The sequence below is a fragment of the Toxotes jaculatrix genome, chromosome 7 (assembly GCF_017976425.1).
Source record: "Toxotes jaculatrix isolate fToxJac2 chromosome 7, fToxJac2.pri, whole genome shotgun sequence".
Classification (NCBI taxonomy): domain Eukaryota; kingdom Metazoa; phylum Chordata; class Actinopteri; family Toxotidae; genus Toxotes; species Toxotes jaculatrix.
Window position 1 is genome coordinate 5,514,573 of NC_054400.1, and position 14,940 is coordinate 5,529,512.

Below are 14,940 nucleotides of genomic sequence, written 5' to 3' on the forward strand. Positions count from 1 at the left end.
CAAAATGTCATACAAATGGTCATAGTATAGTAAGGCGTCAAAATCGGCCAAAAAATGTGAATTTTTTTTTCAAACCCAAAATGTCATAAAAATGGTCATAGTATAGTAAGGCGTCAAAATCGGCCAAAAAATGTGAATTTTTTTTTTAACCTCAAAATGTCATAAAAATGGTCATAGTATAGTAAGGCGTCAAAATCGGCCAAAAAATGTGAATTTTTTTTTAACCTCAAAATGTCATAAAAATGGTCATAGTACAGTAAGGTGTGAAAATGTGCCAAAAAAAGTCAAAAATTTTTTTGACCTCAAAATGTCATAAAAATGGTCATAGTATAGTAAGGCGTCAAAATCGGCCAAAAAATGTGAATTTTTTTTTTAACCTCAAAATGTCATAAAAATGGTCATAGTATAGTAAGGTGTGAAAATGTGCCAAAAAAAGTCAAAAATTTTTTTGACCTCAAAATGTCATAAAAATGGTCATAGTATAGTAAGGCGTCAAAATCGGCCAAAAAATGTGAATTTTTTTTTTAACCTCAAAATGTCATAAAAATGGTCATAGTATAGTAAGGCGTCAAAATCGGCCAAAAAATGTGAATTTTTTTTTTAACCTCAAAATGTCATAAAAATGGTCATAGTATAGTAAGGCGTCAAAATCGGCCAAAAAATTGTGATTTTTTTTTTCAAACTCAAAATGTCATAAAAATGGTCATAGTATAGTAAGGTGTCAAAATCGGCCAAAAAAAGTCAAAATTTTTTTTGACCTCAAAATGTCATAAAAAACGTCATAGTATAGTAAGGTGTGAAAATGTGCCAAAAAAAGTCAAAAAAATTTTTGACCTCAAAATGTCATAAAAAACGTCATAGTATAGTAAGGTGTTAAAATGGGTCAAAAAAAGTCAAAATTTTTTTTGACCTCAAAATGTCATAAAAATGGTCATAGTATAGTAAGGCATCAAAATCGGCCAAAAAATGTGAATTTTTTTTTTAACCTCAAAATGTCATAAAAATGGTCATAGGCGTCAAAATCGGCCAAAAAATGTGAATTTTTTTTTCAACCTCAAAATGTCATAAAAAACGTCATAGTATAGTAAGGCGTCAAAATCGGCCAAAAAAAGTCAATTTTTTTTTCAACCTCAAAATGTCATAAAAAACGTCATAGTATAGTAAGGCGTCAAAATCGGCCAAAAAAATTCAAAATTATTTTTGACCTCAAAATGTCATAAAAAACGTCATAGTATACTAAGGCGTCAAAATCGGCCAAAAAAAGTCAATTTTTTTTTCAACCTCAAAATGTCATAAAAAACGTCATAGTATACTAAGGCGTCAAAATGGGCCAAAAAAATTCAAAATTTTTTTGACCTCAAAATGTCATAAAAAACGTCATAGTATACCAAGGCGTCAAAATCGACCAAAAAATTCAAATTTTTTTTTCAACCTCAAAATGTCATAAAAATGGTCATAGTATAGAAAGGTGTTAAAATGGGTCAAAAAAAGTCAAAATTTTTTTTGACCTCAAAATGTCATAAAAATGGTCATAGTATAGTAAGGCGTCAAAATCGGCCAAAAAATGTGAATTTTTTTTTTAACCTCAAAATGTCATAAAAATGGTCATAGTATAGTAAGGCGTCAAAATCGGCCAAAAAATGTGAATTTTTTTTTCAACCTCAAAATGTCATAAAAAACGTCATAGTATAGTAAGGCGTCAAAATCGGCCAAAAAAAGTCAAAATTTTTTTTTACCTCAAAATGTCATAAAAAACGTCATAGTATAGTAAGGCGTCAAAATCTGCCAAAAAAAGTCAAATTTTTTTTTGACCTCAAAATGTCATAAAAATGGTCATAGTATAGTAAGAGGCGTCAAAATTGGCCAAAAAAAGTCAAAATTTTTTTTTACCTCAAAATGTCATAAAAATGGTCATAGTATAGTAAGGTGTGAAAATGTGCCAAAAAAATTCAAAAATTTTTTTGACCTCAAAATGTCATAAAAAACGTCATAGTATAGTAAGGCGTCAAAATCGGACAAAAAAATTCAAATTTTTTTTGACCTCAAAATGTCATAAAAAACGTCATAGTATACTAAGGCGTCAAAATCGGCCAAAAAAATGTGAATTTTTTTTTCAACCTCAAAATGTCATAAAAATGGTCATAGTATAGTAAGGCGTCAAAATCGGCAAAAAAAAGTCAATTTTTTTTTTCAACCTCAAAATGTCATAAAAAGCGTCATAGTATAATAAGGTGTCAAAATGGGCCAAAAAAAGTCAAAAATTTTTTTGACCTCAAAATGTCATAAAAAACGTCATAGTATAGTAAGGCGTCAAAATTGGCCAAAAAAAGTCAAAATTTTTTTTGACCTCAAAATGTCATAAAAAACGTCATAGTATAGTAAGGCGTCAAAATCGGCCAAAAAAAGTCAATTTTTTTTTCAACCTCAAAATGTCATAAAAAACGTCATAGTATAGTAAGGCGTCAAAATCGGCCAAAAAAATTCAAAATTTTTTTTGACCTCAAAATGTCATAAAAAACGTCATAGTATACTAAGGCGTCAAAATCGGCCAAAAAATTCAAATTTTTTTTTCAACCTCAAAATGTCATAAAAATGGTCATAGTATAGTAAGGTGTTAAAATGGGTCAAAAAAAGTCAAAAAAATTTTTGACCTCAAAATGTCATAAAAAATGTCATAGTATAGTAAGGCGTCAAAATCGGCCAAAAAAATTCAAATTTTTTTTTGACCTCAAAATGTCATAAAAAACGTCATAGTATAGTAAGGCGTCAAAATCGGCCAAAAAAATTCAAATTTTTTTTTGACCTCAAAATGTCATAAAAAACGTCATAGTATAGTAAGCCGTCAAAATCGGCCAAAAAATGTGAATTTTTTTTTCAACCTCAAAATGTCATAAAAAACGTCATAGTATACTAAGGCGTCAAAATCGGCCAAAAAAATTCAAAATTTTTTTTGACCTCAAAATGTCATAAAAAACGTCATAGTATACTAAGGCGTCAAAATCGGCCAAAAAATTCAAATTTTTTTTTCAACCTCAAAATGTCATAAAAATGGTCATAGTATAGTAAGGTGTTAAAATGGGTCAAAAAAAGTCAAAAAAATTTTTGACCTCAAAATGTCATAAAAAATGTCATAGTATAGTAAGGCGTCAAAATCGGCCAAAAAAATTCAAATTTTTTTTTGACCTCAAAATGTCATAAAAAACGTCATAGTATAGTAAGGCGTCAAAATCGGCCAAAAAATGTGAATTTTTTTTTCAAACCCAAAATGTCATAAAAAATGGTCCTAGTATAGTAAGGTGTCAAAATCGGCCAAAAAAAGTCAAAAATTTTTTTGACCTCAAAATGTCATAAAAAACGTCATAGTATAGTAAGGCGTCAAAATGGGTCAAAAAAATTCCAATTTTTTTTTGACCTCAAAATGTCATAAAAAACGTCATAGTATACTAAGGCGTCAAAATCGGCAAAAAAAAAGTCAATTTTTTTTTTCAACCTCAAAATGTCATAAAAAGCGTCATAGTATAGTAAGGTGTGAAAATGTGCCAAAAAAAGTCAAAAATTTTTTTGACCTCAAAATGTCATAAAAATGGTCATAGTATAGTAAGGCGTCAAAATCGGCCAAAAAATGTGAATTTTTTTTTTAACCTCAAAATGTCATAAAAATGGTCATAGTATAGTAAGGCGTCAAAATCGGCCAAAAAATGTGAATTTTTTTTTTAACCTCAAAATGTCATAAAAATGGTCATAGTATAGTAAGGCGTCAAAATCGGCCAAAAAATGTGATTTTTTTTTTCAAACTCAAAATGTCATAAAAATGGTCATAGTATAGTAAGGTGTGAAAATGTGCCAAAAAAAGTCAAAAAAATTTTTGACCTCAAAATGTCATAAAAAATGTCATAGTATAGTAAGGCGTCAAAATCGGCCAAAAAAAGTCAATTTTTTTTTCAACCTCAAAATGTCATAAAAAACGTCATAGTATAGTAAGGCGTCAAAATCGGCCAAAAAAATTCAAAATTATTTTTGACCTCAAAATGTCATAAAAAACGTCATAGTATACTAAGGCGTCAAAATCGGCCAAAAAAAGTCAATTTTTTTTTCAACCTCAAAATGTCATAAAAAACGTCATAGTATACTAAGGCGTCAAAATCGGCCAAAAAAATTCAAAATTTTTTTGACCTCAAAATGTCATAAAAAACGTCATAGTATACCAAGGCGTCAAAATCGACCAAAAAATTCAAATTTTTTTTTCAACCTCAAAATGTCATAAAAAACGTCATAGTATAGAAAGGTGTTAAAATGTGCCAAAAAAATTCAAAAATTTTTTTGACCTCAAAATGTCATAAAAAACGTCATAGTATAGTAAGGCGTCAAAATCGGACAAAAAAATTCAAATTTTTTTTGACCTCAAAATGTCATAAAAAACGTCATAGTATACTAAGGCGTCAAAATCGGCAAAAAAATGTGAATTTTTTTTTCAACCTCAAAATGTCATAAAAATGGTCATAGTATAGTAAGGTGTTAAAATGGGTCAAAAAAAGTCAAAGAAATTTTTTGACCTCAAAATGTCATAAAAAACGTCATAGTATAGTAAGGTGTCAAAATTGGCCAAAAAAAGTCAAAATTTTTTTCAACCTCAAAATGTCATAAAAAACGTCATAGTATACTAAGGCGTCAAAATCGGCCAAAAAATGTGAATTTTTTTTTCAACCTCAAAATGTCATAAAAATGGTCATAGTATAGTAAGGTGTAAAAATGGGTCAAAAAAAGTCAAAAAAATTTTTGACCTCAAAATGTCATAAAAAACGTCATAGTATAGTAAGGTGTCAAAATTGGCCAAAAAAGTCAATTTTTTTTTCAACCTCAAAATGTCATAAAAAACGTCATAGTATAGTAAGGTGTCAAAATGGGTCAAAAAAATTCCAATTTTTTTTTGACCTCAAAATGTCATAAAAAACGTCATAGTATACTAAGGCGTCAAAATCGGCCAAAAAAATTTGAATTTTTTTTTCAACCTCAAAATGTCATAAAAATGGTCATAGTATAGTAAGGCGTCAAAATCGGCAAAAAAAAGTCAATTTTTTTTTTCAACCTCAAAATGTCATAAAAAGCGTCATAGTATAGTAAGGCGTCAAAATCGGCCAAAAAAATTCAAAATTTTTTTTGACCTCAAAATGTCATAAAAAACGTCATAGTATACTAAGGCGTCAAAATCGGCCAAAAAATTCAAATTTTTTTTTCAACCTCAAAATGTCATAAAAATGGTCATAGTATAGTAAGGTGTTAAAATGGGTCAAAAAAAGTCAAAAAAATTTTTGACCTCAAAATGTCATAAAAAATGTCATAGTATAGTAAGGCGTCAAAATCGGCCAAAAAAATTCAAATTTTTTTTTGACCTCAAAATGTCATAAAAAACGTCATAGTATAGTAAGGCGTCAAAATCGGCCAAAAAAATTCAAATTTTTTTTTGACCTCAAAATGTCATAAAAAACGTCATAGTATACTAAGGCGTCAAAATCGGCCAAAAAATTCAAATTTTTTTTTCAACCTCAAAATGTCATACAAATGGTCATAGTATAGTAAGGCGTCAAAATCGGCCAAAAAATGTGAATTTTTTTTTCAAACCCAAAATGTCATAAAAATGGTCATAGTATAGTAAGGTGTCAAAATCGGCCAAAAAAAGTCAAAAATTTTTTTGACCTCAAAATGTCATAAAAATGGTCATAGTATAGTAAGGCGTCAAAATCGGCCAAAAAATGTGAATTTTTTTTTTAATCTCAAAATGTCATAAAAATGGTCATAGTATAGTAAGGCGTCAAAATCGGCCAAAAAATGTGAATTTTTTTTTAACCTCAAAATGTCATAAAAATGGTCATAGTATAGTAAGGCGTCAAAATCGGCCAAAAAATGTGAATTTTTTTTTCAAACTCAAAATGTCATAAAAATGGTCATAGTATAGTAAGGTGTCAAAATCGGCCAAAAAAAGTCAAAATTTTTTTTGACCTCAAAATGTCATAAAAAACGTCATAGTATAGTAAGGCGTCAAAATGGGTCAAAAAAATTCCAATTTTTTTTTTACCTCAAAATGTCATAAAAAACGTCATAGTATACTAAGGCGTCAAAATCGGCCAAAAAAATGTGAATTTTTTTTTCAACCTCAAAATGTCATAAAAATGGTCATAGTATAGTAAGGTGTTAAAATCGGTCAAAAAAAGTCAGAAAAATTTTTGACCTCAAAATGTCATAAAAAACGTCATAGTATAGTAAGGCGTCAAAATCGGCAAAAAAAAGTCAATTTTTTTTTTCAACCTCAAAATGTCATAAAAAGCGTCATAGTATAGTAAGGTGTCAAAATGGGCCAAAAAAAGTCAAAAATTTTTTTGACCTCAAAATGTCATAAAAAACGTCATAGTATAGTAAGGCGTCAAAATCGGCCAAAAAAAGTCAAAAATTTTTTTGACCTCAAAATGTCATAAAAAACGTCATAGTATAGTAAGGCGTCAAAATCGGCCAAAAAAAGTAAATTTTTTTTTCAACCTCAAAATGTCATAAAAAACGTCATAGTATAGTAAGGCGTCAAAATCGGCCAAAAAAATTCAAAATTTTTTTTGACCTCAAAATGTCATAAAAAACGTCATAGTATACTAAGGTGTCAAAATCGGCCAAAAAATTCAAATTTTTTTTTGACCTCAAAATGTCATAAAAAACGTCATAGTATAGTAAGGCGTCAAAATCGGCCAAAAAAATTCAAATTTTTTTTTGACCTCAAAATGTCATAAAAAACGTCATAGTATAGTAAGCCGTCAAAATCGGCCAAAAAATGTGAATTTTTTTTTCAACCTCAAAATGTCATAAAAAACGTCATAGTATACTAAGGCGTCAAAATCGGCCAAAAAAATTCAAAATTTTTTTTGACCTCAAAATGTCATAAAAAACGTCATAGTATACTAAGGCGTCAAAATCGGCCAAAAAATTCAAATTTTTTTTTCAACCTCAAAATGTCATAAAAATGGTCATAGTATAGTAAGGTGTTAAAATGGGTCAAAAAAAGTCAAAAAAATTTTTGACCTCAAAATGTCATAAAAAATGTCATAGTATAGTAAGGCGTCAAAATCGGCCAAAAAAATTCAAATTTTTTTTTGACCTCAAAATGTCATAAAAAACGTCATAGTATAGTAAGGCGTCAAAATCGGCCAAAAAAATTCAAATTTTTTTTTGACCTCAAAATGTCATAAAAAACGTCATAGTATACTAAGGCGTCAAAATCGGCCAAAAAATTCAAATTTTTTTTTCAACCTCAAAATGTCATACAAATGGTCATAGTATAGTAAGGCGTCAAAATCGGCCAAAAAATGTGAATTTTTTTTTCAAACCCAAAATGTCATAAAAATGGTCATAGTATAGTAAGGTGTCAAAATCGGCCAAAAAAAGTCAAAAATTTTTTTGACCTCAAAATGTCATAAAAAACGTCATAGTATACTAAGGCGTCAAAATCGGCCAAAAAATTCAAATTTTTTTTTCAACCTCAAAATGTCATACAAATGGTCATAGTATAGTAAGGCGTCAAAATCGGCCAAAAAATGTGAATTTTTTTTTCAAACCCAAAATGTCATAAAAAACGTCATAGTATACTAAGGCGTCAAAATCGGTCAAAAAAAGTCAATTTTTTTTTCAACCTCAAAATGTCATAAAAAACGTCATAGTATAGTAAGGTGTCAAAATGGGTCAAAAAAAGTCAAAAAAATTTTTGACCTCAAAATGTCATAAAAATGGTCATAGTATAGTAAGGTGTCAAAATCGGCCAAAAAAAGTCAAAAATTTTTTTGACCTCAAAATGTCATAAAAATGGTCATAGTATAGTAAGGCGTCAAAATCTGCCAAAAAATGTGAATTTTTTTTTTAATCTCAAAATGTCATAAAAATGGTCATAGTATAGTAAGGCGTCAAAATCGGCCAAAAAATGTGAATTTTTTTTTAACCTCAAAATGTCATAAAAATGGTCATAGTATAGTAAGGCGTCAAAATCGGCCAAAAAATGTGAATTTTTTTTTCAAACTCAAAATGTCATAAAAATGGTCATAGTATAGTAAGGTGTCAAAATCGGCCAAAAAAAGTCAAAATTTTTTTTGACCTCAAAATGTCATAAAAAACGTCATAGTATAGTAAGGCGTCAAAATGGGTCAAAAAAATTCCAATTTTTTTTTTACCTCAAAATGTCATAAAAAACGTCATAGTATACTAAGGCGTCAAAATCGGCAAAAAAAATGTGAATTTTTTTTTCAACCTCAAAATGTCATAAAAATGGTCATAGTATAGTAAGGTGTTAAAATCGGTCAAAAAAAGTCAGAAAAATTTTTGACCTCAAAATGTCATAAAAAACGTCATAGTATAGTAAGGCGTCAAAATCGGCAAAAAAAAGTCAATTTTTTTTTTCAACCTCAAAATGTCATAAAAAGCGTCATAGTATAGTAAGGTGTCAAAATGGGCCAAAAAAAGTCAAAAATTTTTTTGACCTCAAAATGTCATAAAAAACGTCATAGTATAGTAAGGCGTCAAAATCGGCCAAAAAAAGTCAAAAATTTTTTTGACCTCAAAATGTCATAAAAAACGTCATAGTATAGTAAGGCGTCAAAATCGGCCAAAAAAAGTCAATTTTTTTTTCAACCTCAAAATGTCATAAAAAACGTCATAGTATAGTAAGGCGTCAAAATCGGCCAAAAAAATTCAAAATTTTTTTTTAACCTCAAAATGTCATAAAAAACGTCATAGTATACTAAGGCGTCAAAATCGACCAAAAAATTCAAATTTTTTTTTGACCTCAAAATGTCATAAAAAACGTCATAGTATAGTAAGGCGTCAAAATCGGCCAAAAAAATTCAAATTTTTTTTTGACCTCAAAATGTCATAAAAAACGTCATAGTATAGTAAGCCGTCAAAATCGGCCAAAAAATGTGAATTTTTTTTTCAACCTCAAAATGTCATAAAAAACGTCATAGTATACTAAGGCGTCAAAATCGGCCAAAAAAATTCAAAATTTTTTTTGACCTCAAAATGTCATAAAAAACGTCATAGTATACTAAGGCGTCAAAATCGGCCAAAAAATTCAAATTTTTTTTTCAACCTCAAAATGTCATAAAAATGGTCATAGTATAGTAAGGTGTTAAAATGGGTCAAAAAAAGTCAAAAAAATTTTTGACCTCAAAATGTCATAAAAAATGTCATAGTATAGTAAGGCGTCAAAATCGGCCAAAAAAATTCAAATTTTTTTTTGACCTCAAAATGTCATAAAAAACGTCATAGTATAGTAAGGCGTCAAAATCGGCCAAAAAAATTCAAATTTTTTTTTGACCTCAAAATGTCATAAAAAACGTCATAGTATACTAAGGCGTCAAAATCGGCCAAAAAATTCAAATTTTTTTTTCAACCTCAAAATGTCATACAAATGGTCATAGTATAGTAAGGCGTCAAAATCGGCCAAAAAATGTGAATTTTTTTTTCAAACCCAAAATGTCATAAAAATGGTCATAGTATAGTAAGGTGTCAAAATCGGCCAAAAAAAGTCAAAAATTTTTTTGACCTCAAAATGTCATAAAAATGGTCATAGTATAGTAAGGCGTCAAAATCGGCCAAAAAAAGTCAAAATTTTTTTTGACCTTAAAATGTCATAAAAAACGTCATAGTATAGTAAGGCGTCAAAATCGGCCAAAAAAAGTCAAATTTTTTTTTGACCTCAAAATGTCATAAAAATGGTCATAGTATAGTAAGAGGCGTCAAAATTGGCCAAAAAAAGTCAAAATTTTTTTTGACCTCAAAATGTCATAAAAATGGTCATAGTATAGTAAGGTGTGAAAATGTGCCAAAAAAAGTCAAAAAAATTTTTGACCTCAAAATGTCATAAAAAACGTCATAGTATAGTAAGGCGTTTTTTTCGGCCAAAAAAATTCAAAAATTTTTTTGACCTCAAAATGTCATAAAAAACGTCATAGTATAGTAAGGTGTCAAAATTGGCCAAAAAAAGTCAAAATTTTTTTTGACCTCAAAATGTCATAAAAATGGTCATAGTATAGTAAGGCGTCAAAATCGGCCAAAAAAGTCAATTTTTTTTTCAACCTCAAAATGTCATAAAAAACGTCATAGTATACTAAGGCGTCAAAATCGGCCAAAAAATGTGAATTTTTTTTTCAACCTCAAAATGTCATAAAAATGGTCATAGTATAGTAAGGTGTTAAAATGGGTCAAAAAAAGTCCAAAAAATTTTTGACCTCAAAATGTCATAAAAAACGTCATAGTATACTAAGGTGTCAAAATTGGCCAAAAAAAGTCAAAAATTTTTTCAACCTCAAAATGTCATAAAAATGGTCATAGTATAGTAAGGCGTCAAAATCGGCCAAAAAAAGTCAAAATTTTTTTTGACCTCAAAATGTCATAAAAAACGTCATAGTATAGTAAGGCGTTTTTTTCGGCCAAAAAAATTCAAAAATTTTTTTGACCTCAAAATGTCATAAAAAACGTCATAGTATAGTAAGGTGTCAAAATTGGCCAAAAAAAAGTCAAAATTTTTTTTGACCTCAAAATGTCATAAAAATGGTCATAGTATAGTAAGGCGTCAAAATCGGCCAAAAAAAGTCAATTTTTTTTTCAACCTCAAAATGTCATAAAAAACGTCATAGTATAGTAAGGCGTCAAAATCGGCCAAAAAAATCAAAAAAAATTTTGACCTCAAAATGTCATAAAAAGCGTCATAGTATAGTAAGGCATCAAAATCGGCCAAAAAAAGTCAAAAAATTTTTTGGCCTCAAAATGTCATGAAAATGGTCATAGTATAGTAAGGCGTCAAAATCGGCCAAAAAATGTCAATTTTTTTTTCAACCACAAAATGTCATAAAAATGGTCATAGTATAGTAAGGCGTCAAAATCGGCTAAAAAAAGTCAAAAAAATTTTTGACCTCAAAATGTCATAAAAAACGTCATAGTATAGTAAGGCGTCAAAATCGGCCAAAAAAAGTCAATTTTTTTTCCTACCTCAAAATGTCATAAAAATGGTCATATAGTAAGGTGTGAAAATCGGCCAAAAAAAGTCAAAAATTTTTTGCCTCAAAATGTCATAAAAAGCGTCATAGTATAGTAAGGCGTCAAAATCGGCCAAAAAATGTGAATTTTTTTTTTCAACCTCAAAATGTCATAAAAATGGTCATAGTATAGTAAGGCGTCAAAATCGGCCAAAAAAAGTCAACTTTATTTTTGACCTCAAAATGTCATAAAAAACGTCATAGTATAGTAAGGCGTCAAAATCGGCCAAAAAAAGTCAAAATTTTTTTTGACCTCAAAATGTCATAAAAAACGTCATAGTATACTAAGGCGTCAAAATCGGCCAAAAAATGTGAATTTTTTTTTCAACCTCAAAATGTCATAAAAATGGTCATAGTATAGTAAGGTGTTAAAACGGGTCAAGAAAAGTCCAAAAAATTTTTGACCTCAAAATGTCATAAAAAACGTCATAGTATACTAAGGTGTCAAAATTGGCCAAAAAAAGTCAAAAAATTTTTCAACCTCAAAATGTCATAAAAATGGTCATAGTATAGTAAGGCGTCAAAATCGGCCAAAAAAAGTCAAAAATTTTTTTGACCTCAAAATGTCATAAAAAACGGCATAGTATAGTAAGGCGTTTTTTTCGGCCAAAAAAATTCAAAAATTTTTTTGACCTCAAAATGTCATAAAAAACGTCATAGTATAGTAAGGTGTCAAAATTGGCCAAAAAAAGTCAAAATTTTTTTTGACCTCAAAATGTCATAAAAATGGTCATAGTATAGTAAGGCGTCAAAATCGGACAAAAAAATTCAAATTTTTTTTTGACCTCAAAATGTCATAAAAAACGTCATAGTATACTAAGGCGTCAAAATCGGTCAAAAAATGTGAATTTTTTTTCAACCTCAAAATGTCATAAAAATGGTCATAGTATAGTAAGGCGTCAAAATCGGCCAAAAAAAGTCAAAAAATTTTTTGACCTCAAAATGTCATAAAAAACGTCATAGTATAGTAAGGCGTCAAAATCGGCCAAAAAAAGTCAAAATTTTTTTTGACCTCAAAATGTCATAAAAAACGTCATAGTATACTAAGGCGTCAAAATCGGCCAAAAAATGTGAATTTTTTTTTCAACCTCAAAATGTCATAAAAATGGTCATAGTATAGTAAGGTGTTAAAACGGGTCAAGAAAAGTCCAAAAAATTTTTGACCTCAAAATGTCATAAAAAACGTCATAGTATACTAAGGTGTCAAAATTGGCCAAAAAAAGTCAAAAAATTTTTCAACCTCAAAATGTCATAAAAATGGTCATAGTATAGTAAGGCGTCAAAATCGGCCAAAAAAAGTCAAAATTTTTTTTGACCTCAAAATGTCATAAAAAACGGCATAGTATAGTAAGGCGTTTTTTTCGGCCAAAAAAATTCAAAAATTTTTTTGACCTCAAAATGTCATAAAAAACGTCATAGTATAGTAAGGTGTCAAAATTGGCCAAAAAAAGTCAAAATTTTTTTTGACCTCAAAATGTCATAAAAATGGTCATAGTATAGTAAGGCGTCAAAATCGGACAAAAAAATTCAAATTTTTTTTTGACCTCAAAATGTCATAAAAAACGTCATAGTATACTAAGGCGTCAAAATCGGTCAAAAAATGTGAATTTTTTTTCAACCTCAAAATGTCATAAAAATGGTCATAGTATAGTAAGGCGTCAAAATCGGCCAAAAAAAGTCAAAAAATTTTTTGACCTCAAAATGTCATAAAAAACGTCATAGTATGGTAAGGCGTCAAAATCGGCCAAAAAAAGTCAAAAAATTTTTTGACCTCAAAATGTCATAAAAAACGTCATAGTATAGTAAGGCGTTTTTTTGGGCCAAAAAAAGTCAAAAATTTTTTTGACCTCAAAATGTCATAAAAAACGTCATAGTATAGTAAGGCGTCAAAATCGGCCAAAAAAAGTCAAAAAATTTTTTGACCTCAAAATGTCATAAAAAAACGTCATAGTATAGTAAGGCGTTTTTTTGGGCCAAAAAAAGTCAAAAATTTTTTTGACCTCAAAATGTCATAAAAAACGTCATAGTATAGTAAGGCGTCAAAATCGGCCAAAAAAAGTCAAAATTTTTTTTGACCTCAAAATGTCATAAAAATGGTCATAGTATAGTAAGGCGTCAAAATCGGCCAAAAAAATCAAAAAAATTTTTGACCTCAAAATGTCATAAAAAGCGTCATAGTATAGTAAGGCATCAAAATCGGCCAAAAAAAGTCAAAAAATTTTTTGGCCTCAAAATGTCATGAAAATGGTCATAGTATAGTAAGGCGTCAAAATCGGCCAAAAAATGTCAATTTTTTTTTCAACCACAAAATGTCATAAAAATGGTCATAGTATAGTAAGGCGTCAAAATCGGCTAAAAAAAGTCAAAAAAATTTTTGACCTCAAAATGTCATAAAAAACGTCATAGTATAGTAAGGCGTCAAAATCGGCCAAAAAAAGTCAATTTTTTTTCCTACCTCAAAATGTCATAAAAATGGTCATATAGTAAGGTGTGAAAATCGGCCAAAAAAAGTCAAAAATTTTTTGCCTCAAAATGTCATAAAAAGCGTCATAGTATAGTAAGGCGTCAAAATCGGCCAAAAAATGTGAATTTTTTTTTTCAACCTCAAAATGTCATAAAAATGGTCATAGTATAGTAAGGCGTCAAAATCGGCCAAAAAAAGTCAACTTTATTTTTGACCTCAAAATGTCATAAAAAACGTCATAGTATAGTAAGGCGTCAAAATCGGCCAAAAAAAGTCAAAATTTTTTTTGACCTCAAAATGTCATAAAAATGGTCATAGTATAGTAAGGTGTCAAAATCGGCCAAAAAAAGTCAACATTTTTTTTGACCTTAAAATGTCATAAAAATGTTCATAGTATAGTAAGGCGTCAAAATGGGCCAAAAAAAGTCAAAATTTTTTTTAGCCTCAAAATGTCATAAAAATGGTCATAGTATAGTAAGGCCTCAAAATGTCATAAAACACGTCATACGGCCATAAGGCGTCAAAATATGGCAAAAAATGTCATATTTTAGTAAGACCTCAAAATGTCATAAAACACGTCATGGGGGGTAAGGAGTCAAAATATGCCAAAAAAAAGTCATAATTTAGTAAGAGCTCAAAATGACATAAAAGCGTCATTTGGCCGTAAGGCGTCAAAATATGCCAAAAAAAGTCAAGTGGTAAAAGTCAGTGGTAGTATAAAAGAAGGTTACCCTTTATGGGTATCTCTTGAATTTAATAAATATTGACTGTTATCTATCTATTTTCCTGACCTTATACTTACATCAAATTGCCTTTTGGGACATACATACATACAGGCAAGTACATTCGTACATATCATACTTGCCATATGTACGATGCTAAGCTAATTGCCTCCCTGCTTCAGCTCCATATCCAACACACAGACATAAGAATGGTATTGATCTTCTCATCAAACTCTCAGAAATAAAGCAGAGTATTTTACAAAATACTGAACATTTTTCTAAGGATATATACATTTTGAATTAAAGGACTGAGGTGTCGCATTGACTTTTATGTTATAATAGTAACAGTGCATGCATACCCAGCAGTCATCCCTGGGTATGAGCGGTTCCAGGAGGTCTCCTGCTTGAATCTTCTCACCGGACCAGGCCTTGAAGCTCACAGCCCGGGTTGAAGGCTGTAGGGAGGGTCCTGCTGCCCACACAGATGTGTTGAGACAGTGAATGGTGATGTGCTGCACAGCCTCAGTGCTCAAAAGATGGATGAAGTTCATCTGGATGCGACCCACTCCTGTCTCCAACTAGAAGGCAATTGGATTTTTATCAAGTTACTTTAATTTCATTTTTTAATGTGAGAATCTGGAAGATGTAAATTGACAATGATAGAATTACATGAATAACTGTGGATGTAATT

At 29.6% G+C, this 14,940-nt stretch overlaps 1 protein-coding gene across 1 annotated transcript in view; it reads right to left on the reverse strand.

The window, feature by feature from the left end:
• col27a1b (collagen, type XXVII, alpha 1b) overlaps window positions 1-14,940 on the reverse strand; it is an 82,717-nt gene that overhangs the window by 12,996 nt on the left and 54,781 nt on the right. Inside the window, exon 60 of the mRNA XM_041042738.1 lies at window positions 14,609-14,827. Coding sequence (XP_040898672.1) covers window positions 14,609-14,827 — 219 coding nt within the window. The remainder of the gene's footprint in view (window positions 1-14,608; window positions 14,828-14,940) is intronic.